Raw genomic sequence first — 23,923 nt, 5'->3', positions numbered from 1 at the left:
TGTTTCCCATGCAGATAACATAAGCACATGAGTGCGAGATATATATCTACAAAAAATAACATAGCTTAAAGTATTATTTCAAAAACTTGAAATAACATAGTTATTTTACTCTTTTGAAGATTTAGAGGACCTTCCTACTTGGATCAATTGTGATATAAGTATTTTTTGAGTTCAGCAATGGTGGAGAGCATAATCATTGGTCTCTTCCTTTTCATTTCCACTTTATGTAAATGATAATAATTTGTGAAAGAGAGAAAGAAGTTACAAGTTGGTTAAATAATTGAAGCATCTAGTACTCTTATGCTTTGTGATCCTTTATCAGAACTTGCTAAAGACCGTGGCACTTCTATTATATGTAGTCACATCAAGCGGTTAAGAGCATTGTAAAACCTAACAATAGCTGATGGTTTTTCAATAGAAAAAACGTTTTGTAAAATGACAGTTGCAATATTAGAATCCAGGAGGCGAAGACTGGAGATGGTGCTTTATGTAATTTTATCTTAAGAGAAATATAAATGTAAATTTAGAGGTAAGATTCTGATATTACAAAAAAAGATTCTGATAAATGGAACAAAGGAAGAGATATCTATAAATATTAGTTTTAGAATAAATTAAACCGAGAGAGAGAGGAGGTGGGAACCCACCATAGACGATTGATCGGCCAATATCGTAAAGAAAGTCTTTTTTCATTTATCTATTGTCTCTCTCTCCCTCTCTGTTCTTACAACACAACGTGAGTAGTTCTAAAGCGTGTGAGGATGTTTTTCACACTACTATATATTCATGTGCTCACATGGGTTCCCTCTGAGGGAGATCAAGAAGAAACTTACCAAAGGCAGTACTAGCTTTTAAGCTTTCTTTACTTTGGTACCGTGACCATTCTTAAAAAACTTTTCATAAGAGAATCACAACGGCTACAACTACAAGAACGAGTAAAGAAACTGGTTCAGGATCCATCATGCCTCCAAATTGCATAGCACCAAGGCCTGAAGAAAATGGGGAAGCCACGGTGCAAGGTTTGACAGATATGTCAGAAACACAGGACAAGCCTGTACTAGCCTTCCCCGTAGCCACTTCGCAGCCTGGTCTCCAGCTTTCCATGTACCCCATAACTCTCAAGGTGTGTGTTTCTATCTCTCTCTCTCTCCTGCAGTTATGTTCAACTTTCTGCTGAGTTTTGAGCTTTACCTGCAAAAAGAACTCGTAAGAATAGTTCTTAACTTTTCCCATTGATTTGCTTTATGGTTGAACAGTTTGAGGAGGTTGTGTACAAGGTTAAGATAGAGCAGACAGGTCAGTGTTTAGGATCATGGAGCTGCAAAGAGAAGACGATTCTAAATGGTATAACGGGGATGGTTTGTCCAGGAGAGATTCTAGCCATGTTAGGTCCATCAGGAAGTGGCAAAACCACTCTTCTCTCAGCTCTTGGGGGCCGCCTCTCCAAAACTTTCACAGGGAAAGTCATCTACAACGATCAGCCCTTCTCTGGCTGCATCAAGCGCAGAACAGGGTTTGTTGCTCAGGATGATGTCCTCTACCCTCATCTCACCGTTTGGGAGACTCTCTTCTTCACTGCACTTCTACGTCTACCAAGCAGTTTGACAAGAGACGAGAAGGCTGAGCATGTGGACCGAGTTATCGCCGAACTTGGACTGAACAGATGTACAAACAGCATGATCGGAGGGCCACTGTTCAGAGGGATATCAGGAGGTGAGAAGAAAAGGGTTAGTATTGGTCAAGAAATGCTGATCAATCCTAGCTTGCTCCTTCTTGATGAACCCACTTCAGGTCTTGATTCCACCACTGCTCATCGCATAGTGACCACAATCAAAAGGCTGGCATCTGGAGGAAGGACAGTGGTCACCACCATTCATCAGCCATCAAGCCGCATATACCATATGTTTGACAAGGTGGTTTTGCTGTCTGAAGGTAGTCCTATCTACTATGGTCCTGCCTCTTCTGCTTTGGAATATTTCAGTTCTGTTGGATTCTCCACTTCCATGACAGTTAACCCAGCTGACCTTTTACTTGACCTTGCAAATGGTAAACCTCTCTCTCTCTCTCTTGAAGCTTCTTGATGATGAATAATGATTAAAAGAAAAGTCTTTCTAATTCATCAAAACTTGGTAAAACCTGCAGGAATCCCACCTGATTCTCAAAAGGAGACTACAGAACAAGAACAGAAGACAGTGAAAGAATCTCTCATTTCAGCTTATGAGAAGAACATTTCTACAAAACTGAAAGCTGAGCTCTGCAGCGCGGATTCCCATAGCTTTGAGTACACAAAATCTGCTGGTAATTTTCGCTTTCTGAAGTATTTCTTGTTTTGATTCTCCTTCTATTAATTAACCTGACTTTTATCTGTTCTTTAATTGGTTTCAGCGAAAAATATAAAGTCAGAACAATGGTGCACAAGTTGGTGGTACCAGTTCACTGTATTGCTCCAAAGAGGGGTCAGAGAGAGGAGATTTGAATCTTTTAACAAGCTAAGGATTTTCCAAGTCATCAGTGTGGCTTTTCTTGGTGGCCTTCTATGGTGGCATACTCCAAAATCTCACCTCCAAGATAGAGTAAGACTCTCTCTTCTTCTTGGCTGAATATAATAGATAAAAAGAGTTTACACATTAGTGTTGTAATTAACAATCATTCTACATTGCAGACTGCTTTGCTCTTCTTTTTCTCAGTCTTTTGGGGATTCTACCCTCTATACAACGCAGTTTTCACATTTCCCCAAGAGAAGAGAATGCTAATCAAGGAGAGGTCCTCAGGAATGTACCGTCTTTCATCCTATTTCATGGCAAGAAACGTTGGAGACCTGCCCTTGGAACTAGCACTACCAACTGCTTTTGTGTTCATAATTTACTGGATGGGTGGCCTCAAACCTGACCCAACAACGTTTATCCTCTCACTACTGGTAGTTCTCTACTCCGTCCTCGTTGCTCAAGGTCTTGGATTGGCCTTTGGTGCTCTGCTAATGAACATCAAGCAAGCCACAACGTTAGCATCTGTTACAACACTAGTGTTTCTCATAGCCGGAGGGTACTACGTGCAACAAATCCCTCCTTTCATTGTATGGCTCAAGTACTTGAGCTATAGCTACTACTGCTACAAGCTGCTTTTGGGTATTCAATACACTGATGGAGACTACTATGAGTGTTCACAAGGGGTGTGGTGCAGAGTTGGAGATTTCCCAGGAATCAAAGCCATCGGACTAAACAATTTGTGGATAGATGTGTTTGTTATGGGAGTGATGCTGGTGGGTTACAGGCTCATAGCCTACATGGCACTTCACCGGGTGAAGTTGAGGTAAAAGACATGCAGCCAAAATAAACCCTCCCCCAAGAATCTCCAAAGAAACTTTCCATCACTGCGACCAAGGAATAATGTTAGTATTAGATAAGATAAAAAAAAAAAGTAGTCGAATTTTGGTCGATTTTACTTGAGTATCCGAGATATTTATATCCGACGACTTTCTTTTGTTTTAGGCTTAGATGATGATGATACTCCTAAGTTCGAGAATAAAAACAGTGAGATAATAATGTATAAGATACTAAATCCCATTTGCAAAATAGTTAAAACGAAAGTGACTAAACTTTCAAGTCCACTCCCCTGTTGTATCTTTGTGGGGTTCCTTAAGACTTGCGGTTCATTCTTTATACCTTACTAGTCACCAGCAAGTGCATCAACTGGTGAAAACAATGAGATGTATGTATAAGATAAGGATTAAATATAAGTTGCTGATAACTAGACGTACAGCAACATATAAGCAAAACCGTGGCTCTCTTTGTTATCTCAAAATTCCCTGGTGGTAATGTTCTGTTCTTTTTCTTTTTCTTTTTCACAAAGAAAAAGGAAAACAACATATAGAGAACAACATATAAGCAAACGCATCATAAAACTATCTCCAACCCATCTCTATTTTCATTTTTATATTTTTCTCTAAAATAGAAAAACTCTATTATAGAAATGGATTTGCTCCAATGTATATCTTTATAATAGAGTTCATTTATTTATAGGGGAAAATATAAAAAAATTATTATTTTCATCTTTGATTATAGAAGCAAAAAGTATGATTACTCTATATTTTTCTCTAAAATAAAAAAAAAATTATTATAGATGCATACATTGGAGCAAATCCACCTCTATAATAGAGATTTATATTTTAGAAAAAAAAATATAAAGATGTACATCAGAGATGCTTTAAGTACTACGACTCGTTAGAATGTTGTCCTTAGAACAGTTTCATTGTTAGTATCAAGACAAGTATCTCATCAATATAGAGAACTACGAAAACAAAAAGTTTGAGTATCTCATCAATCTATATATGATTGGTTCAAATTAAATAAATGAAATAAAAATTAATTTTTCAACAAAATTACAATATAATATTAATATAAAGCCTGACATATACTTATTTAGAAATTCTTTTCAATAATATTGTTCTTTACAGGTATTTTAGTTTAGAGGTTTAATACCCTTTCAAATATTTTTATATTAGCGTTGATTTCAATCTTATGGTACATATATTTACGGATATAACCGAATATCTGAATTAAATATTTAAAAAATATTTATAGTATTGACATAACTTTAAAATTTTCCACTAAAAATATACAAAAATAGACGGAACTTCAAATATCCATATAACAAATAACATGTCAAATTGAGATATATATAACATGTTGGGGTTTAAGAGAATAAACTAGATTTTGACCCGCGCTTTTGAAGCGCGGGATATTTTACGATGAAAAATTTTACTAATAATTTAACAAATATTTGGTAATTTTTAAAGAGTGTGTATTTAAATCAGTATTTCTAAATTCAATCCGATTGTGATTATACCGGTTAATCCGCATATCTGACAATTCAATTTATGTTTTTAAAATATTCATATTGAAAAATCACTAAAACCCGAGACTAACCGATTGAACTGATGGATGACCGATATGTAATCTAATTGGATTTAAATTGTAATAGTTTCATAATTTGTAATCTTATAATCAAAATTTTAAAGTTCACTATTTTTGCAATTTATGAAATTATGACGTTTCTACAAAATTTTAAAGAGAAAATGATAGATATAAAATAACTAAGATTAATTATTGTATTATTTAGAAACATTGATAGTAGTATAAAAATATATTGTTTGGAAACATTGATAATAGTATAAAAAAATAAGTATATTGTTTGGAAACATTGATAGTATTATAAAGAAATAAGTATATTGTTTGGAAACATGGATAATAGTATAAAGAAATGAACATTAGTAATTTAATGTATGTTTAACTATAAAGTATAAAGGTGTATTTAATTTAAAAACTTACAAAATAAATGTTAGGTCCAACATAATGTTTCTGTTTTAATAAGATAGATATGTTTAAAGGTACCATCTTATATAATTTTGGACATACTAGAAATATATAGTTATATCAATATTATCAAATGATGTTAGGATATCCAACATATTTTATATATCAGATCGGATAGAAATTCAAAATTTTCTGATTGAGTTTGGATTTTGGGTCTGGATATTATGTCTGGCCCTAGCAAGTACAAAGATAAGAAGCCGATCAATTACAACCCATTATTTATAAAAGAAAGTTAAGAAGGCAGACTTTTTAACAGCATAGTTAATGATAGCTAAAGGAATGAGCTTTCGCTTTCATACACTAAATGAAAAATAATGAAAATGGCATTGTTATACTTCACATCGTTAGCTACAAAATGATGACACCAGAAGTAGTGGGGAGGCTACAGTGTGTGGCTGAACAACACAGAGGAATCAAGAGAAGATAAACAAATCATTGGATGACAAGGCCCACAAGATATGCTTACATATTGAAACGTGATTCACTTTAGTCAAGTGGAAGCTGATGCGACAAGAAAATAAAAAAGACAGCACAAAGAGAAATCCATGTCACTTTCTACTTTCTCAAAGTGTCATTGTCATCACCAAGAAGAACCATCTTAAAAAACCCAAGTAAAAACAGAAAGGTCAGTCATTCACCAACTCCTGACTAAATACATCATCATCCTTGTTTGTAGTGTTTTACATACGAAAGCAAGAGATCATATGATCTAATCATAGGTCTTTACCCCAATATAACTAGAAAGAGTAACACTAGTTGCTGGGTTTTCTAGAATACTTAATTACGATATACAATTGACCACAAGTTTGTCTGCCTTAACGAGATTAGATTACTAACTATACAGGATGAGGACATGCCATTTCAAAGTCATATATACCAACCAACTTGGTGAAAATGCTTTGTCATGCACCATCATGATCATCAACAAGTTGTGAGAAAGTACTATTTATTGAATTAGCATACTATATAAAAGTCAGTTTGAGAGGTAGAAGAGCAGAATATAATTAGTCCACATCAAAAACAGAAATATTTCAGACTTCAACTTCAAGATGCAATATTTTTATAACACAAGACTATTCTTTAAGGCATCTACAATAGCAACTTTGAAGTTTTTCATACTCCAAAAACAATTTTAAAATTTTAAATTTTGAAGTCTTGAACAGTGAAACTTCATATTTAAAATTTTACTGTTTAAAACTAAATATTTGAAGTTTTATATTTTAGTCCTTTTAATTATCTATTTTTCAAATAATTTTGTTGACTTTTATAGTTATCATTTTAATTTTATAATCTTTATCTTATGCAAAATACAGTTATATAAATAACAACAAAGAGAAGTATTATATGAAACCTCTATAAATTAATAATGTTGGTACTACACCAAAATTATAATTTTTATTAATTTATAGAGACTATTAATTTATCGATATACTAATTGAACCAAAAACTCAATTTAAGACTTTAAAATTATATTAATTTATAGAAATTTTTAGTATATATTAATTTATCGAATATTAATTTAAAGAGGTTATACTGTCTAAAAAATATTACAACATTCATTTAATACAAAATATTAAGCGAAAATAAAAAAAATAAAATTATATGAAAACATATTTATTACACCAATTAATTAACGAAGATACTCCCTCCGTACCACTTTAAGTGATGTTTATGCATTTTTATTTTGTTTCATGATAAGTGATGTTTTCACATTTCGAGATAGAATTTAATGTCAATTGAAATTTGCAACCAATTACAAAATACTACATATTTTTCATATTGGTTATACTGATTTTATTTAATGCAATTTTATGTAACCAAGATAAATTACATAAAAATTTGTATTTTTTTAATCTTTGTGTAAAAACTTTAAACACCACTTAAAATGGTATGGAGTACAATATTTGAACTCGTAATTTGTAATCAACAAATAAAAAACCCCATTTATCTTTTCCAAATACATGTACTATTCTATTAAGATGTATTATCTTACTAATTAATAGTGTATAATAATTTAATATATGTTCTACTGTTATATAAAATTTTAATGACTTTTACTAATTTTTATCAATAAATAAATAATGTAAAATATAATACATTTTAAATTAAATTTGAAGTTGTATTTTTGGGAAGAAACACTTCCAAACTTTAAATTTGAAGTTTTGCTAACTTTAAAAATTCAAATTGCTTTGGGAGATGGTAAACTATTTGCAGCGATGTTGCGGAGGAGAGCATCTAACGACTGAGAAGAACCGGTAAAGTGTAAATGATGCCGATTTTTATTGAAGCCCAGTTAGGCCCATATATAATAAGTTTAATAAAGGCCCATAACGATTGACCTAATTCCTTGTTAGATTAATTATTTATTACCTATAAACGTCTGTCTCTTTTCTTCATTGGTCTGCTCTGCTAGGGTTTTAGTTGTCGGAAAACGAAGAAGCCATGATGGCATTTTCTAGGGCTTTCGGAGGATACCGGACACTGATGGCGAAGGCGACGACTAATGCAGCGGCTACTGGTATTTCAGCTGGTAAAGAAGGAAAATAAATACTAAAGACTGTTCCGGTCTCGAAGACGCTGGCTAGCTTCGCCGGAGAGAGCGAACTCTCTCGTGCCACCGCCGTGAAGAAAGTGTGGGAGCATATCAAGAGTAACAACCTCCAGGTACAGTTTCAGAGATTATTGAAATTCGTGTGTTGTTACTTTGAATTTGAGACTCAAGTCTTTGACTTCTGGTGAGTAGTAGAACAATGTATTGGGTTCAAGTAGAGTCTGATTCATTGAAAATGTCTTGACTTGTTGAATCAAGAACTCAGTAGTTGGGAATATAGTGTGCTGGGTTTGGATTAAGGCATATGCTTCTCTGTTTTGTTAAGAACGGTTTTGTTTTGAATATGTAGAATCCGGAGAATGGGAAGGAGATAATATGCGATGATAAGTTGAAGACGATTTTTGATGGCAAAGACAAAGTTGGATTCACTGAGATCGCCAAGCTCTTGTCCCCACATTTTCCTAAGTCGGTCTGATGATTTGCTGATGTTTTCTATCTAAATGATCCAAGCAATAGTTTTTCTTTCTCTCAGTTAATTTTAGATGATTGTACATTATATGATGGAAAAAAAGAATCAGCAAATCTCTGCTGGTTACAATTTATAATTCTGTTTGACTTTGGATCTTTTGATATTTGTGTTCTTGCTTGATCAATCGAGTCAACTTTTCCCATGCCCTTGTTTCTTTATAGACAATCTCCTATGGGCTCGTTTGATCTCCTATGCCCCTTTTCATAATTCTTTTTTGATCAAAACCCAAACTCCCAAAATAAATTCTCCCTCTTTTCAAAACTAAACCCTAACCCTTTTATGGATTAGTGAATCCATGGACAAATATTTAAGTTATATACCTTTCAAATTTGGAATTTTTTATTTTAAAAATTGTTTTTAGTATATTTTGATGATTTTCACAAAAAAATATGAAAACAGTTTTTCGATTTTTGAAATATTTTTATCCAATTCTATAAATCAAATAAAAAATATTCATGTTTCCAGTTTAATTTTATGATTTTTCATTTGACATATAAAATTAAAAAAAATGTCCTGTAGAGATTGACATATGAGATATAGGGATAAATAAGGATTTGCCTCTGATCAATCGATCGCACTCATTTATCAATTCTATGAAAGCTGTGTATTACAAGTCAAAATATGCCATAGATTTTTTGGGTTAGTATATGTTAACTCCAATGGAGTTGATGAATAATGAGCTTAGTAGTAGAAACCTATAGGCGTTCTATGTAAAATGTGGATGAACTTTTTCGGACTATGGTTTCTTTTCTTTTTTTAAATTGTGCAATTTATATATCAATAAAAATAGAAAAAAAACTACATGGGATGATTGGTTGGGCTGTAACTAGTGACTTTAGTTTTAATTTCTATCTACGACCACTTTAAGTTATCAATCGTTCTTTAAGTAGTTTTTAAAATTAAAGTCGAAAAAATAAAAATGAAAGTAGTTGAAACAATAAACAGATGAAACAGAAAAATCCAAGGAAACAGACGATTGGCTGTTCATAATCCTCTGAACTTATGTTTTCGCCATCACCATGGCTGGGGAGTTATCTTTCAAGCTTCGGTAAAGAATAAAAACTCTAACAGGAACTCTATTTCGGGGCCCAAAAAATGGTCAAATGGAAGTGTCGTTCGGCCTCCATGGTGAGAGATTGTTGAAATACAATGCAAGAGGAGACTTGCCGGAGGATTGAACTGATTTCATGGCCTTCGATTGAACATGTTGAATAAAGGTTGTAGAATATGATTCCATGAAAACCTTGACGATGGGTTTAAATAGGAGGAGCAAGAGAGGGAAATGAAAGGATTCCATCGCTAAGGAAGAACATAAATAAATAATTAAGGGTAGGTTGTGATTACTAATGAGAAACGGACAGAATTGGAGGAATTTGGAACGATGAAGACGAAGTAGTAGAATCGCAGATGACATAGTGCTCTGAAAATCAGATTTCGACAGAAGTTTGGGTTTCATATGGGCCAAATAGAGTTATTTTAATTGTTTTTTTAATGGGCAATTAAAGATAAAGTTTCTTAAATGTTTTGAATTTTTCAAACAGCTATAAATTACTTTGAAAATTTTGGGATCAGTGTCTTAATTGTTTTTATTATAACAAGATACAAATGATCATAAAATCGTATTAATATGATGTTTTATGTAATAGACATCCACATTAATATATATATATATATATATTAATTTTAATACCGTTAATATGTACCATTTAAAAATACATAAATATGTTAATTTTGGAATTTGCATTGAAAAAGTATTGAGATCTTAATATTTAATTTTAAAATTTTGATCGAAAAAATATCACATCAAAAATTCTGAGATCAATGGTTTAAATTGTTTGTTACATAGAATATACAAATGTTAATAAAACCATATGAGTAGGAAGTCTAACACTACAAGAAAACAAATAATTAACGAGGGTCATTTTTCTCGTTAATTCCTCGTAAAAAGATGTTTACGAGGAATTAACGAGGAAAAGCTTTTCGTCGTTTATCGTCTGTCGTAACAAAGGATTCGTCGCCATTTCCTCGTAGAGTAGCGAGTTTTTTATTTCCTCGTAAAGACGAAGTTAATATTTCGTCGTAAGTTCCTCGCCCCATTTCCTCGTAAATCACTCGCCGAGATTCCTCGTACAAACCACGCGAAACACGCGTCGTTACTTACACGTAAGATCCTTGAAATCATATCCTCGTAAATTCGATGTAATATCCTTGAAAAGATTTCCTCGTAAAATCGATGTAGAATCGTTGAAAGGTTTTCCTCGTAAAAACCTCGAAAGTCTTTCCTCGTAAAGACCTCGAAAGCCTTTCCTCGTAAAAACCTCGAAAGCCTTTCCTCGTAAATTCCTCGGAAACCTTTTCGTCGTAAATAACTCGTAGACTTCCATTTTTCGAATTAATAAAATATTATTTGATAAATATAATAATTATTAATTTAACAAAATAAAAGTATTTAAATATTGGATTTATAAATAAATTTTAAATAAAATTCAGAAGCAAGAAATATTTTATATATAATTAAGTTTTGGATTTTATAATACATAAACCGAAAAAAAACTAAAAAAACTAAGGCTCGTTCATCGCCTCGTAGAATTCCTCGCTCCTCCTCGTAACATCCTCCTTGTTATGTGTACCCGATGACTCGCCTGGAATGGGATTTTGTTGTTTCATGTTCCTCAACAAAGCTTCCCATTCCGGATTTGTGGACGCTATAACGTCGATGAAGGCTTCGAGTCCACTCACACGGCTTTTGGTCGCGCCCAGCTCGGAACGCAACTGAGTGACTTCTTCGGTCTGTCTCTGAGCATAAGATGATGTCGCTCTCGGGACATCATTGACGGAACCGATCCCCAACGTACGTCCCTTTTTCTTAGGGACAACCTTAAAAACAAAAAAATTATATTTGTTAGTTAAATTTAAAAGGTAAATTTAATCAATTAATAATTAAAAAGATATAATGTTAAAAAATTTACCTCCTCGTAAATCTTATCCACTTCAGTTGTGGATAAGGTAACTGGTAATCCGTCGCCGGACTGCTGGGTCAGCTGAGTCTTGTGCTCCTCAACCCGAGCAATTACGTTGTTGTAGATTTGCTCGGACTTGCCATCTAAAAACTGGCCCGCCTTGTTCTTGTGGGTCCGCTCGTAAAGTTCCGGAAGAGTCGGGAGACGTCCCAACTCTTTGGCCTAAAAACATTTAAGAAAATTGTTAGAAATATATTTAATTATATTAAAAATAATAATTAAAAAATTAAATATTTAATTACGTACCATTTTCAAACGGACACCGGCATGTGGTTTTTGCCCCGTAGAGTGTAGCATCGGGCCGTTACCGTGCTCGTCTACCGTGTTACGGGCGGCAGCACAAATGTTTGTGATCCTAATGGAGTTAGGATCCTTCCAGTAACGGATGAGGCCGTCCCAAACATCCGTGGTAAGCTCAGCGGGTTTGCCACGGGTGTACCCCTTGACGATCCAGGCACCTTTCCAGTTGCAAACCGTGTCCGACAAACGAACTTGCGCCTTCTCGTAAAACGCCTTCCTCACTCTCTCACTGACCCCGATGGACCAATGATACTTTTGCTGCAAAAAAAAATTAATAATTAGTTAATAAAAAAAAAATTAATTAATAGAATTACTTACAGCGTAAATCTTGAACCACGTCTTTCGGATGTAGATCGGCGTCAATTTCCAGTTTGGATGCGCCATGGAGAAGTAACCTTTAATCGTCTCGGTTACATCTGTAGCAAGGGAATTGTCAACCCCAAACCTGGAAAAAATGAAAATTTAAATTATTTAATGAAGTTATAAATTAAAATAATTATTTAAAAAATACACTTACCATAAAGTCCCGTCGGGTCTGTCGGGGTCTATGATTGGTAAACCAGCTCTGCCTGGCATACCGAGAATATCCTCGACAGTGTACTGCGAGAAGGGAACAGTAGGTGGCACCATGAGATCGGAATGAACAGCGGCGGGGATCTCAGGAGGAGCCATCGGAGGAGGCACCGGAGGAGCCATCGGAGGAGCCATCGGCTGAGCCATCGGCTGAGGCATCGGCTGAGGCATCGGCTGAGCCATCGGAGGAGGCATCGGAGGGAAGAAATACTGAGCCTCGGGAACAGACTCCTGATCCGAAGAACCTGAACCGCCGGCACCTGAAGAAGAACCTGGCGGGTCTAACTGACTACCAGGCTCACCAAATATCTCCCTGTAGTGAGCAGAAAGCATGCGCTGGCGAACCTGCAAAAATATATTTTTTTGAGATTATGATCATCAATAATTAAAAAGCTATCATCGATAATTTAAAAATCTATCTAACGAACATAAAATCCGTAAACCTATCTAAATTCTCTAAACTAACCACCTAAACTAATCACCTATCTAAATTGTCTAAACTAATAAAGGGGGCGAGGAAATTACCATTTTCGGAGGAGAGAGGAATGGGGAAGGAGTTGGAGACGAAATGGGGAGGAAGTGGAGAGGAAGTTGGGAGGAATGGACAGTGTGAGGTTTGTGAGGTTGTATATATAACTTACGGAGGTCTCACAATTTCCTCGTAAGTTTACGAGGAATTAAAGAGGCCCGTGTTCCTCTTCCTCGTAAAAACCTCGTAAGCTTACGAGGATATTGCGAGGCCCGTCCCAAATTAAACGATAAATTAGCGAGGCCCGTCTTTTTGTTCCTCGTAAAACCCTCGTAACCTTACGAGGAAATTGCGAGGCCCGTCCCAAATAAAACGATGAAATATCGAGGCCCGTCTTTCTGTTCCTCGTAAATGCCTCGTAAGTTACGAGTTATTAACGAGGTTATTTTCTAAACCTCTAAACTCTAAACCCCAAACCTTAAACCCCATCTTTCTTATATTCTACTTCATATATTCATAACATATCAAACCTCAAAATTTATAACCACAATTCTTTAACTTCTAATATCAATCTCTTCTTCCTAATTTAAACTTATACAAAATCAAATTATTTATTTAAATATAATCATTTGAAGATTTGAAAATATAATCATTTGAAGATTTGAAAATATAATCTTTTGAAGATTTAAAAATATAATCTTTTGAAGATTTAAAAATATAATCTTTTGAAATTTATAAAATTATTAATGGGGTTTGGAGTTTGGGATTCAGACAAAATAGATAAGAAAGATGGGGTTTGGGGTTTAGGGTTTAGGGGTTTAGACAACATATCTCGTTAAAACCTCGTAAGCCCACGAGGAAATAACGAGGAACTAAAAAAAAAAAGAAAGCCTCGTTAATTCCATGTAAGCTTACGAGGTCGTTACGACGATTTGCGCTTACGTGGAATTAACGAGGCCCGTGTATTTCTTTTTTTCTACTTTCCTCGTTATTTCGTCGTAAATTACGAGGAATTAACGAGGTTTTCTTTCTAAACCTCTAAAATCAAAAACCCCAAACCACAAACACCATCTTTCCTATCTTCTACTCTTCATATTCCAATCCCAAACCTCAATCTTTTATTTTTCATTCAAAACCTCAAACCTCAATATTCTTAACATTTCAAACCTCAAAATTTATAATCACAATTCTTTAACTTCTAATATCAATCTCTTCTTCCTAATTTAAACTTATACAAAATCAAATTATTTATTTAAATATAATCATTTGAAGATTTGAAAATATAATCATTTGAAGATTTGAAAATATAATCATTTGAAGATTTGAAAATATAATCATTTGAAGATTTGAAAATATAATCTTTTGAAGATTTAAAAATATAATCTTTTGAAGATTTAAAAATATAATCTTTTGAAAATTATAAAATTATTAATGGGTTTGGAGTTTGAAATTTAGACAAAATATATAAGAAAGATGGGGTTTGGGGTTTAGGGTTTAGGGTCGTTACCTCGTTAATTCCACGTAAGCTTACGAGGTCGTTATGACGATTTGCGCTTACGTGGAATTAGCGAGGCCCGTGTATTTCTTTTTTTCTACTTTCCTCGTTATTTCGTCGTAAATTACGAGGAATTAACGAGGTTTTCTTTCTAAACCTCTAAAATCAAAAACCCCAAACCACAAACACCATCTTTCCTATCTTCTACTCTTCATATTCCAATCCCAAACCTCAATCTTTTATTTTTCATTCAAAACCTCAAACTCAATATTTTTTTTCTTTATAATCGAATCACATGCATTGAGTCTGAAAATCAATCATATTAAAACACAAATACATCAATCGGATACATTTTCGTCATCACTAGAAACATCATCATTTTCATTAAACTCGTCTTCAACAGCTTCGTCTGTGCCATCGTCGGTAAGATCTTCATACTCATGATTATGCGGATCAATGAGAAGAATGTCATCAATTTGTTGTTCAGGTTCCTCGACTTCATTTATCTGTTCTTCTTGCAATGGTGGTTCTTCTCCACTTATGATTCGTCCTCGAGGTGTAACTTTGATCACGGATAACCAATTTATTCCCGATTCTCTCATCCGAGGGTATGGAAGGTAGCTAACTTGATCTGCTTGTGAAGCTAAGATGAAAGGCTCGAATTTGTTGTACCTGAAAATAAAGAAAACATAGAAGTAAGCTTATTCTGCTCATGTATGCCAAATAAAGAATTTGTTGTACCTTCGTCCACCATTGACATCAACTACACCGAATTTGTTAAACCGAACACCTCTGTTGACGACGGGGTCGAACCACTCACATTTGAAGAGGACGCATTTCAGCTTCAATATCCCTGGAAATTCCACTTCGATAATCTCTGTCAAGATACCGTAGAAATCGGTTTCCCCTTTCACACATATTCCATAGTTACTGGTCGTCCGCTGTCTACCATACTCATATGTGTGAAAAGTATAGCCTTGTGTGAAATACATCTGTGAAGTGGTGACCTTTACATGTGGAGATTGAATTACTTCATGTAACCACTTAGGATAATCTGCATCGTCGTCAAAATCAACCTGCAAAAACAAAGTGAACGTTAAAATACAAATCATTTATGAATAAAGAGTTTGAGTTAATACCTGACTCTTCAACCACTTTATAAAGTGTTGATCTTTCCTTTTGTCTACGTCAGTTGTGGATATACCAGGGAATGTTTCTTCGACTTGTGAAACAAATAGGCTGTAAAATCACATTTTATATTAATTAATATTTGGCAATTATATATATGTGTTAATTTATATATACGTGTCCATTTATGTTACCTTTCAAAATAACGAATCAATGGATCCTCACAATTAAGTAGAATATAGGTGTGTGCACTATGAGCGTCTTCTTCACTCGACCACCAAACCTCTTTTGATTTTCCACCCAGTCGCCCAATCTGGCTAAAGATGTCTGGAACACCAGCAACTGCGTATGTTGGCGCGACACCACCATCATCATATCTCCTTGGAGCTCTTTTCCGAGTACGTACTTTTGACGCAAAGTAGTACGATGTGAAGTGAGAAGTTTCTTCCGTCAAACTTCCAGCAATTATAGAACCTTCAACCTTTGCAAGGTTCTTTGCTTTTCCCTTCAAATATTTCATGGCTCGCTCATACTGATACATCCATCCGTAATGTACAGGTCCACGAAGCAATGCCTCATATGGAAGGTGGACAGCTAGATGCTCCATTACGTCAAAAAACCCAGGAGAAAATATCTTCTCCAAGTTGCACAATAAGATGGGAATGTTCTCTTGAAGCTGTTCCACGACTTCTACTTTAAGGGTGCGGGTGCTCAGATCCCTGAAAAATGCTCTAATGCCTTGTATATTCCAAAAACAATTATACACATATTAGTCATATATATTTCAAACTAAATCATTATATATAAAATAACTGTAATAATAAATATAGTACCTGCAAGTGCTTCATGTACGTTTGTAGGAAGTAGCTCCGCAAAAGCAAAGGGAAGTAGTCGTTGCATAAAGACATGACAGTCATGACTCTTCATCCCGGAGAACTTTTGACCATTTTCAACGCATCTAGACAGATTTGAAACATACCCATCGGGGAATTTCACTTCTGATGCTACCCAGTTGAACAACACCGACTTTTTTTCTGAAGACAATCTGAATATCGGAACATGAACTTGCCCATTGCTGTTTATATGTAACTCGCTTCTTGAGCAAATATCCGGCAAGTCTAACCTCGATTTTATGTTGTCTTTTGTCTTCCCCGGGACATTCAATATTGTATTCATGATGTTCTCAAAGAAATTCTTCTCTATATGCATCACATCGAGGTTGTGGCGCAGAAGAAGATCCTTCCAATATGGCAACTCCCAAAATATACTCTTCTTGTGCCAGTTGTGATGAACAGCGTAAGAATCAGGCATATTAGGGGGAACATGCCAATTACCACCACGAGGAACTGTTTCCAAAGCTCCATAGTAATCGAGTTGCTTTTCAGTTTCTTCTCCAGTTAAATATGGAGGAGGAGTGTCTCTCACAACCCTTTTGTGCCTAAACAATGTCTTGTTTCTTCGGTACGGATGGCCAATGGGAAGAAATCTACGATGACAATCGAACCAACTTGTCTTCCTCCCATTCTTCAGTTGAAACGCATCTGTCGCTCCATTACAATATTGACAAGCTAATCTCCCATGTGTAGTCCATCCCGACAACATCCCATAGGCAGGAAAGTCACTTATGGTCCACAAAAGCATCGCTCGCATAGTGAAATTCGTCTTCGTTGAGCAGTCATACGTCCTCTCCCCTGTTGACCACAAATCCTTCAACTCTTTTATTAGTGGTTGCAGGAAAACATCCAGCGACCTTTTAGGATGTTTCGGACCAGGTATTAATATGGTCAAGAATAGCAACCCCTGTTGCATGCACATCTCCGGTGGCAGGTTGTATGGCGTAAGAAAGACTGGCCACAATGAATATTGTCTCCCTGACATTCCGAATGGACTAAATCCATCTGTGCATAATCCGAGATACACATTCCGGATATTGCTAGCGAATTCCGGATATACTTTGTTAAAATGTTTCTAGGCTCTTGCATCTGATGGATGTGTCATCTCACCATCCGTCTGAGTATGCTCGGCATGCCATCTCATCTTTCCAGCAGTCTGCTCTGATTGGTACAATCTTTTCAATCTGTCTGTAATTGGTAGGTACCACATCCTTTGGTACGGTACCCTATTACGTCCCCGTCCTTGCGGCTTGAATCGTGGCTTCTTGCAGAATCGACATTCTTCTAACTTTTCATTATTTCCCCAGTAGATCATGCAGTTGTCGATGCAAACATCTATCATCTCCGAAGGCAACCCAAGACTATACACCAGTTTCTGAATCTCATAATAAGAATCAGCAGACACATTGTCTTCCGGCAAATACTCTTTGAACAAGTCTGCCCATTCATTCATGCAACTTCAGGTAGATTGTGATCAGTTTTAATATTCATCATTCTAGCAGCCAACGACAATTTAGAGAGACCTTCTCTACAACCACTGTAAAGTGGTTGATTCGCCGCATTTAACATTTCATAAAACTTTTTTGCATCTATGTTAGGTTCTTCATCTTCATCATGAGCTACAAATGCATCAGTTACCATATCATGAACCCTATCAAAATCTACCATCTGCTCCTCCTGATGGTAACTAGGTTCATTATGCAAATGAAGAGCAACCGGTTCTTCCTGAAAATTGCTATTACTACTACTAGCTTCATTCTGATCATAATTATTATAACCTTCTCCATGTTGAAACCAGATATAGTAATTTGGCGTGAAACCTCTATTTATTAAATGCTTCCAAACATTTTCACGATTTGCCAATTTCGAATTGTTGCACTTCCGACATGGACAGAACATCTTACCGCTTTCTAGGGCGAGCGGTGTGGAATCTGCTTGATGCATAAATGTCTCCAGTCCCGCAATGTATTCTTTCGTCACTCTCCCGTTAGCATCTCTATGCATATACATCCACCTCCGCAACTCGTAGACATTCCCGGAGCCTGACATTTTTTTCCTTTCACGTTTTTCTTTTTTTTTCTTGTTGGTGTGTTTAAAATGATGTTGAAACTTCCATATTTATAGAAAATTTTCGAATCTGGTAGTTGAAGTTTTGCGATGAATTTGCGAGGAAAAGGTAGGTAGCCAAAAAAAACGTGCTTTAAAATTCCTCGTTAAGTTCACGTATATCATTTCCTCGTAAAGGTGACGTAAATTTACGTTGATTTTAACGAGGAAAATATATTTCCACTTTTCCTCGTAAAGATAATGCAAGCTTTACGTGGTCTTTACGAGGAAAGTGTATTTCCTCGTAAAGACCACGTAAAGTTACGTGGGCTTTACGACGAAATATTGTCTTCGTTAGTTTACGAGGAAATAACGAGGTTTATTTCTTTCTTTGTAAATTCCTCGTAAGTTCCTCGTAAATTTACGAGGATTATATTTCCTCGTTAACTTTCCTCGCCAAAATGCTGTTTTCTTGTAGTGTAAATAATATACTTATGTTAACATCATTGAAACTTAATTATATACCATATAAAATAAACAAAATGATTATTTTGATCTATTTACCATAAAAATATTGTAAATAAGCAAGATGTATTGTTTTGATTTATGTGATTACTCTAATCTCCTATATATTAATTGAGAAACAATTGATTACTCTAGAAGTGTAAGATTTTATTAATTAATATTTTTCAAAAATCTTACAAGAGATCGATACAACGAAGATTTATTTATAAGCTATTGAAATCACCTAACGAGACATGTAGTGCGTATCAAATTTGTTTTCCTAACCCTAACCCCCTTTCTATTCAGCACAACATCAAAATTGAATATTTGGAAGTGTCGATTGACAATCTGAAATTGTACTGTTTTTTAAGTTCAGTCCATTTTTTTTCCTCAAATTGACTTAGAATAGTTTTTAGTGATTAACTAAATGGGTCACGTGCATAGTAAAATGTGTTTTAGTTTAAAAATTGTTGTATACTCAAAATCAATATGAACCATCATTATTTTCGTTTAAAATTTTGTTATAATAAAAATATAGGGTTGGGCAAAAAATCTAAATCTAAAAACGAACCAAGTCTGATCCAAAAAATTGTACTGAACTTTAACCAAACTGGTTAGATATCCGAATGAGTTCAAAATTTTGGTATCTAAAGAACCGAAAATGAACCCGATCCAAACAGAAATATTCCGGGTATTCGAATATATCTAAACCAGATTTATAAACTTTATTTAAATATCTAATAATATAGTATATTAAACCAGATTAATATATCAATTATTTTTAAATTTAATATCTAAAAGAATTTACACAAAATATAAGATGTTTTTAAGTTGTCTAAAATACTTGGAAATTTATACAAATAGTTATAAGTACATGTTTAAAATAACTAATTGATACTTAAAATACCAAAATACTTTAAAATATCTTTTGATTTCCTATCTAAAAATTTAAGCTAAACCAATTTTTATGTTAAGTTTAACTCTTTTGGCATACATTACTCAAATTTATATGATATATTATTTTGATTTTTAGACTTTGAAAAATTTAAAACATATATGAACTTTAATTTTTGAAACTTTTTTAAATAGGTTATCTGAACCCAAAAAAAACGAACCAAATCCACGAAAATCTGAACCGAACCAAAACCACAATCATTCGGACCGAACCAAATCAAATGGTGCTCAAATATCTACCTCTAATCAAATGTAAAGAATGTTATTGATAACAAAATGTATATTCTTTATAACATTTAAATATAATATTTAAAAAAAAATATTCACTCCGCGCAGGGCGCGAGTTATCATCTAGTGAATATATTAAAAAGCCACCTACAAATTCGGTTAAGCTTTTAACTTACACAACAATTGCAAAGGACTCTATATGGGCCAACAATTATACTGACTAACTTATAAAATATTCCCCTAAAATATCATCCATTTATATTAAAGATAAGATATGACCAACACAGATGATTATTCAAAAAATTAAAATTTCATAAATTATTTTAAAATACACATATATAAAAGAAAATACATGAATAAATAAGGGAAATTTGGGAAAAGAGAACTAAAAGCTTAAGACCTTGTCCCCTTAGAACAAATTTACTAATACTTGTCCCACTAGAACAAACCATAATGAAAACCCAAATAAGTCCCCTTATATAGTTTTATGAATCGATTAATAAAGTAAAAAAAATGTGATAAATATAATATATATTTAAGATGATATTAACCATAGTAAAAAGTAAAAAAAAACAAAATCATTAATCCCGTGTTCTCTCTCCCCCACTTCTCCGACGGAGTCGAGAAAGGCGATTCCCGTGTTCACCATCATCTACGGTGGTGCGTCTTTGTTCGCCGGCGAGGATTTCCGTTCCGGCTTGACATCTCTTCTTTCTCCTTCATCCTTTCTCCCTCCGTGGTATTTTTCTCTTTCTCTCCTTGTTTTTCCTCCTTCTCGATGAACTCTAATTTTTTTTTCTCCGACAGCTTAAATCGGACTTGACAAGAACAAATTCAAAGCTTCAATCACCAAATAAGAGCAAGAGGGTCTTCTATTTCAATCTCGGTCCCTCTTTCCCCAAAATCGAAGGTTAGGGTTTGAGATCCCCTTTTCGATTTTGAATTTTTTTTTAATGTGCGTGTGCGTGTATTGGGTATATATTGATGTGCAGAGAAAAAAGAAAATCATCTTTTTAAGTGGGTCGACGAGGCTCTGATTGATGAGATTCAAAGGATGGATGAGCAGCAGTCGAGAATGGCTGAAGAAATTGAAAATCTGAGAAGTTTCTTGAAAAAAATAGTGGAGGAAGAAGTTATGAAGCGTAAGAATTCGGGACATGTAGGATGTGTAGGAACTGTTCTCAGTCTTCTATGTCTCTGTTCTTAATCAGATTGATGTTGTTATGGTTTTCTGATTCTAGTAACATTGTCAAAGATCGAATCAATTTGATATTCACTTTTATTTTCTATTTATAGATCAAATCTTAATACTAACTTAAGACTTCTGTTCATAGTCAAATAACTTGCATAAAACGAAATTGCATCGAGTTCAACACGAAACAAAGATAATAAAAGACATAACTCTGAAACATAACTTGCATAGACAAAATTGCTTGAATCCTATATTGCTCTATCACATGTCGATCTGTTGTGACCTACACCACCACATCGACTGCATTTGCGACTTTTATAGCGTTGAGTTCCTTGTGATGAACGGATCTTGTCTTCAACTGTCTCGTATCTTCGTTTCTTTCTCCGACCAGCAGCTCTTCTAGTCTCTGGAGGAAGGACTTCCGCTTGCTGTACGTGAGGTGGGGCAATCCATGCATCTTCAGGGACACTAATAGGGTTTATGCTTTCCGCATAAATCGATCTCCATGAAGCTGTGGTGTACATGTCGTCAGTGAGTGTGTGTGCTCTTATCCCTACACTAAAAGCTGCTTTGATGGCGTGTCTGCAGGGGATTTTCATCAGATCGAATTTCCCACATGAACATGTGCGTCTGACCAAGTCGACCATACATTCAAAAGTGTCACCTTGAACCAAAAACCTGTCATCACTAACTGGGAAAACCTGAAACTTCTTACTCTTTTCAATCCTTCGATTAATCTTCTTTTCCACAGCAATGGTCAGTGGTTTTGTATGCTTAGAACTTTTAGTTCTACGTTTGAAAAACCATCGAGTCATCATCTCCATTATGCTGTCCAACAAAGGTATAACTGGAAACTCTCTAGGCGACCGCAACGCAGAATTTATTGATTCAGCAGGGTTAGTGGTCCTAACATCGTACCTGTAACCTGGAAATTGACAACGAGCCCACTTTTGCACATCAGCGTCTACCAGATATTTTCCAATTGCAGGACTTATTGAGTAAATAGCAGTGAAAATCTTCTAAAAATCAGCAACTCGGTAAGCTTTAGAAGCCTTTGCAACCAAACCAGCGACACCTTTCCCCTTGTAATAGGTAACAACATTGTTCAGCAAGTGGTGAATGCAAATTCCATGATGAGAATGCGGATACACTTTCGCAGGAGCTTTAGCGATAGAGGTATTCCTGTCAGACACAAAAGCTAATTAAACTCTCATCATCATCAATAACAACATTAAGTTGTCTCATAAACCATTCCCAAGCGCGGTCATTCTCTGAGTCGACATCTCCAAATGCAATAGGATATAGGTTCGAGTTTCCATCTAAAGCAGTAGCAACCAGTAATACTCCTTTGTATTTACTCTTCAAAAAGGTCCCATCGACAACAATAACTCTCCGAAGGGCAGTTTGAAAACCGCGAATAGACTGACCATATGAGATGAAGAGGAATCTGAATCTCCCGTTGGTGTCAGTTTCATAAAATGTGTGTGATCCTGGATTTGCTTCCTTCATCATGTGCAAGTATTTAGGAATTTCTCCATAAACTTCCTCCGGAATGCCTCTCACAGCATTTACTGCATACTCTCGTGCTTCCCATGCTAAGGGATAGGATATCTCAACTCCATGATCATTATGCATTAACTGGATGATATCATTAGGTTTTGGCCCTTCCTTCACACTTTCATACTTATGCATAGTGAGAGTGCCAACTGTTTTTCATAAAGCTGTCCGCACAGAATGGTTCCTTGATGACGGAGCACAAGTGTGATCAGGTACATACTTTTTGATAATAAAATATGAAGAACCCGTTAAACCCTCTGCACGCACACGCCAGGTGCAATCATTGTCCGCGCAACGAACGTACCAAACTTTTTTATCCGATTTCACAAGCTTGTAGTCGAAATTATGTTTCATTGCACATATCTCCATTGTTGCCTTCAAAGCTGTTTTGCTAGAAAAATGTTGACCCTTTTTCACAACATCTACCAGAGAAAAACGGACATACTTTCCAGTGATCATATCTATCTCATGCTCGTTATCATCATCACTTTCATCTTCTTCAGGCTTGGTTTGATAATCAATAGCAGCATCTGGAAGTTTATACAACATAGCCTCTTCTTCTCTGTTAGGTGACTCAGCAGCTTCTTCATTCATGTTAGATTCGACCTTAGATCGAATACACACACATAACCTCCTTGAAGCTTGGTTCTTCACATATGTAAGAAAGTTTTTCAGTTGCCGATCAGTGGTGATGAAAACCGGTGGTGAGTCGTTGCCACTCACCAAATCAGAAGGTAAGTAGCTCAGCTCGATATTGACCATGTTTAAATCAACTCCAAACTCCTCACAAACCATAACTCCAAGGTACTCAACAGTTTTGCTTGTGTCCAAAGTAAGTAATATACCTCCATTTTTTTCATCAATATGAAATTTTCAACCGTTTCTTCCCGATGATTTCCAAACACCAGAATAGACATAGATGTGCATTTTTGAGATTTGATTGCCAAAAGTTTAGAAGAACTATGAAAAGGAGAAGAAGGAACACGTTTTTTTCTAAACAGTGGTTGGCAACGATGAACTGAAAATTAGGGAACATAATTTTAAAAAATGAAACAAAAAGATTTAATAGATTTAGGTAATATTTTGTGACAGTTATTTCCTAGATTTTAGGATTT

At 35.1% G+C, this 23,923-nt stretch overlaps 4 protein-coding genes across 4 annotated transcripts; 2 read left to right on the top strand and 2 right to left on the bottom strand.

Annotated features, from left to right (window-relative positions):
- The first annotated feature begins 755 nt into the window (after positions 1 to 755).
- Positions 756 to 3,604, top strand: LOC108813072 (ABC transporter G family member 14). The gene is made up of 5 exons (XM_018585511.1): positions 756 to 1,120; positions 1,254 to 2,043; positions 2,140 to 2,295; positions 2,383 to 2,570; positions 2,660 to 3,604. The coding sequence occupies exons 1-5, from the start codon at positions 959 to 961 to the stop codon at positions 3,308 to 3,310; spliced, it is 1,947 nt and encodes a 648-aa protein (XP_018441013.1). The 5' UTR covers positions 756 to 958; the 3' UTR covers positions 3,311 to 3,604.
- A 4,134-nt stretch (positions 3,605 to 7,738) lies between these two features.
- LOC108855937 (upstream activation factor subunit UAF30) lies at positions 7,739 to 8,591 on the top strand. The gene is given in 2 exon segments (XM_018629869.2): positions 7,739 to 8,033; positions 8,270 to 8,591. Coding segments are annotated over 2 exon segments (348 nt in total). The 5' UTR covers positions 7,739 to 7,811; the 3' UTR covers positions 8,396 to 8,591.
- Positions 8,592 to 14,611: 6,020 nt separating this feature from the next.
- On the bottom strand, positions 14,612 to 16,075 carry LOC108846104 (uncharacterized). Its single transcript, XM_056986218.1, has 4 exons — positions 15,629 to 16,075; positions 15,446 to 15,545; positions 15,048 to 15,382; positions 14,612 to 14,978 (listed from the first exon to the last, which is right to left on the bottom strand). Exons 1-4 carry the CDS (start codon positions 16,039 to 16,041, stop codon positions 14,645 to 14,647), a joined length of 1,182 nt encoding a protein of 393 aa, XP_056842198.1. The 5' UTR covers positions 16,042 to 16,075; the 3' UTR covers positions 14,612 to 14,644.
- Positions 16,076 to 21,499: 5,424 nt separating this feature from the next.
- LOC108846094 (uncharacterized) lies at positions 21,500 to 23,570 on the bottom strand. The gene is made up of 4 exons (XM_018619306.2): positions 23,054 to 23,570; positions 22,501 to 22,957; positions 22,318 to 22,433; positions 21,500 to 22,215 (listed from the first exon to the last, which is right to left on the bottom strand). Exons 1-4 carry the CDS (start codon positions 23,568 to 23,570, stop codon positions 21,500 to 21,502), a joined length of 1,806 nt encoding a protein of 601 aa, XP_018474808.2.
- Positions 23,571 to 23,923: the final 353 nt, after the last annotated feature.

This window comes from Raphanus sativus, chromosome 1 (genome assembly GCF_000801105.2).
Source record: "Raphanus sativus cultivar WK10039 chromosome 1, ASM80110v3, whole genome shotgun sequence".
Lineage (NCBI taxonomy): Eukaryota > Viridiplantae > Streptophyta > Magnoliopsida > Brassicales > Brassicaceae > Raphanus > Raphanus sativus.
This window is presented reverse-complemented; position numbering and strand designations above follow the sequence as displayed.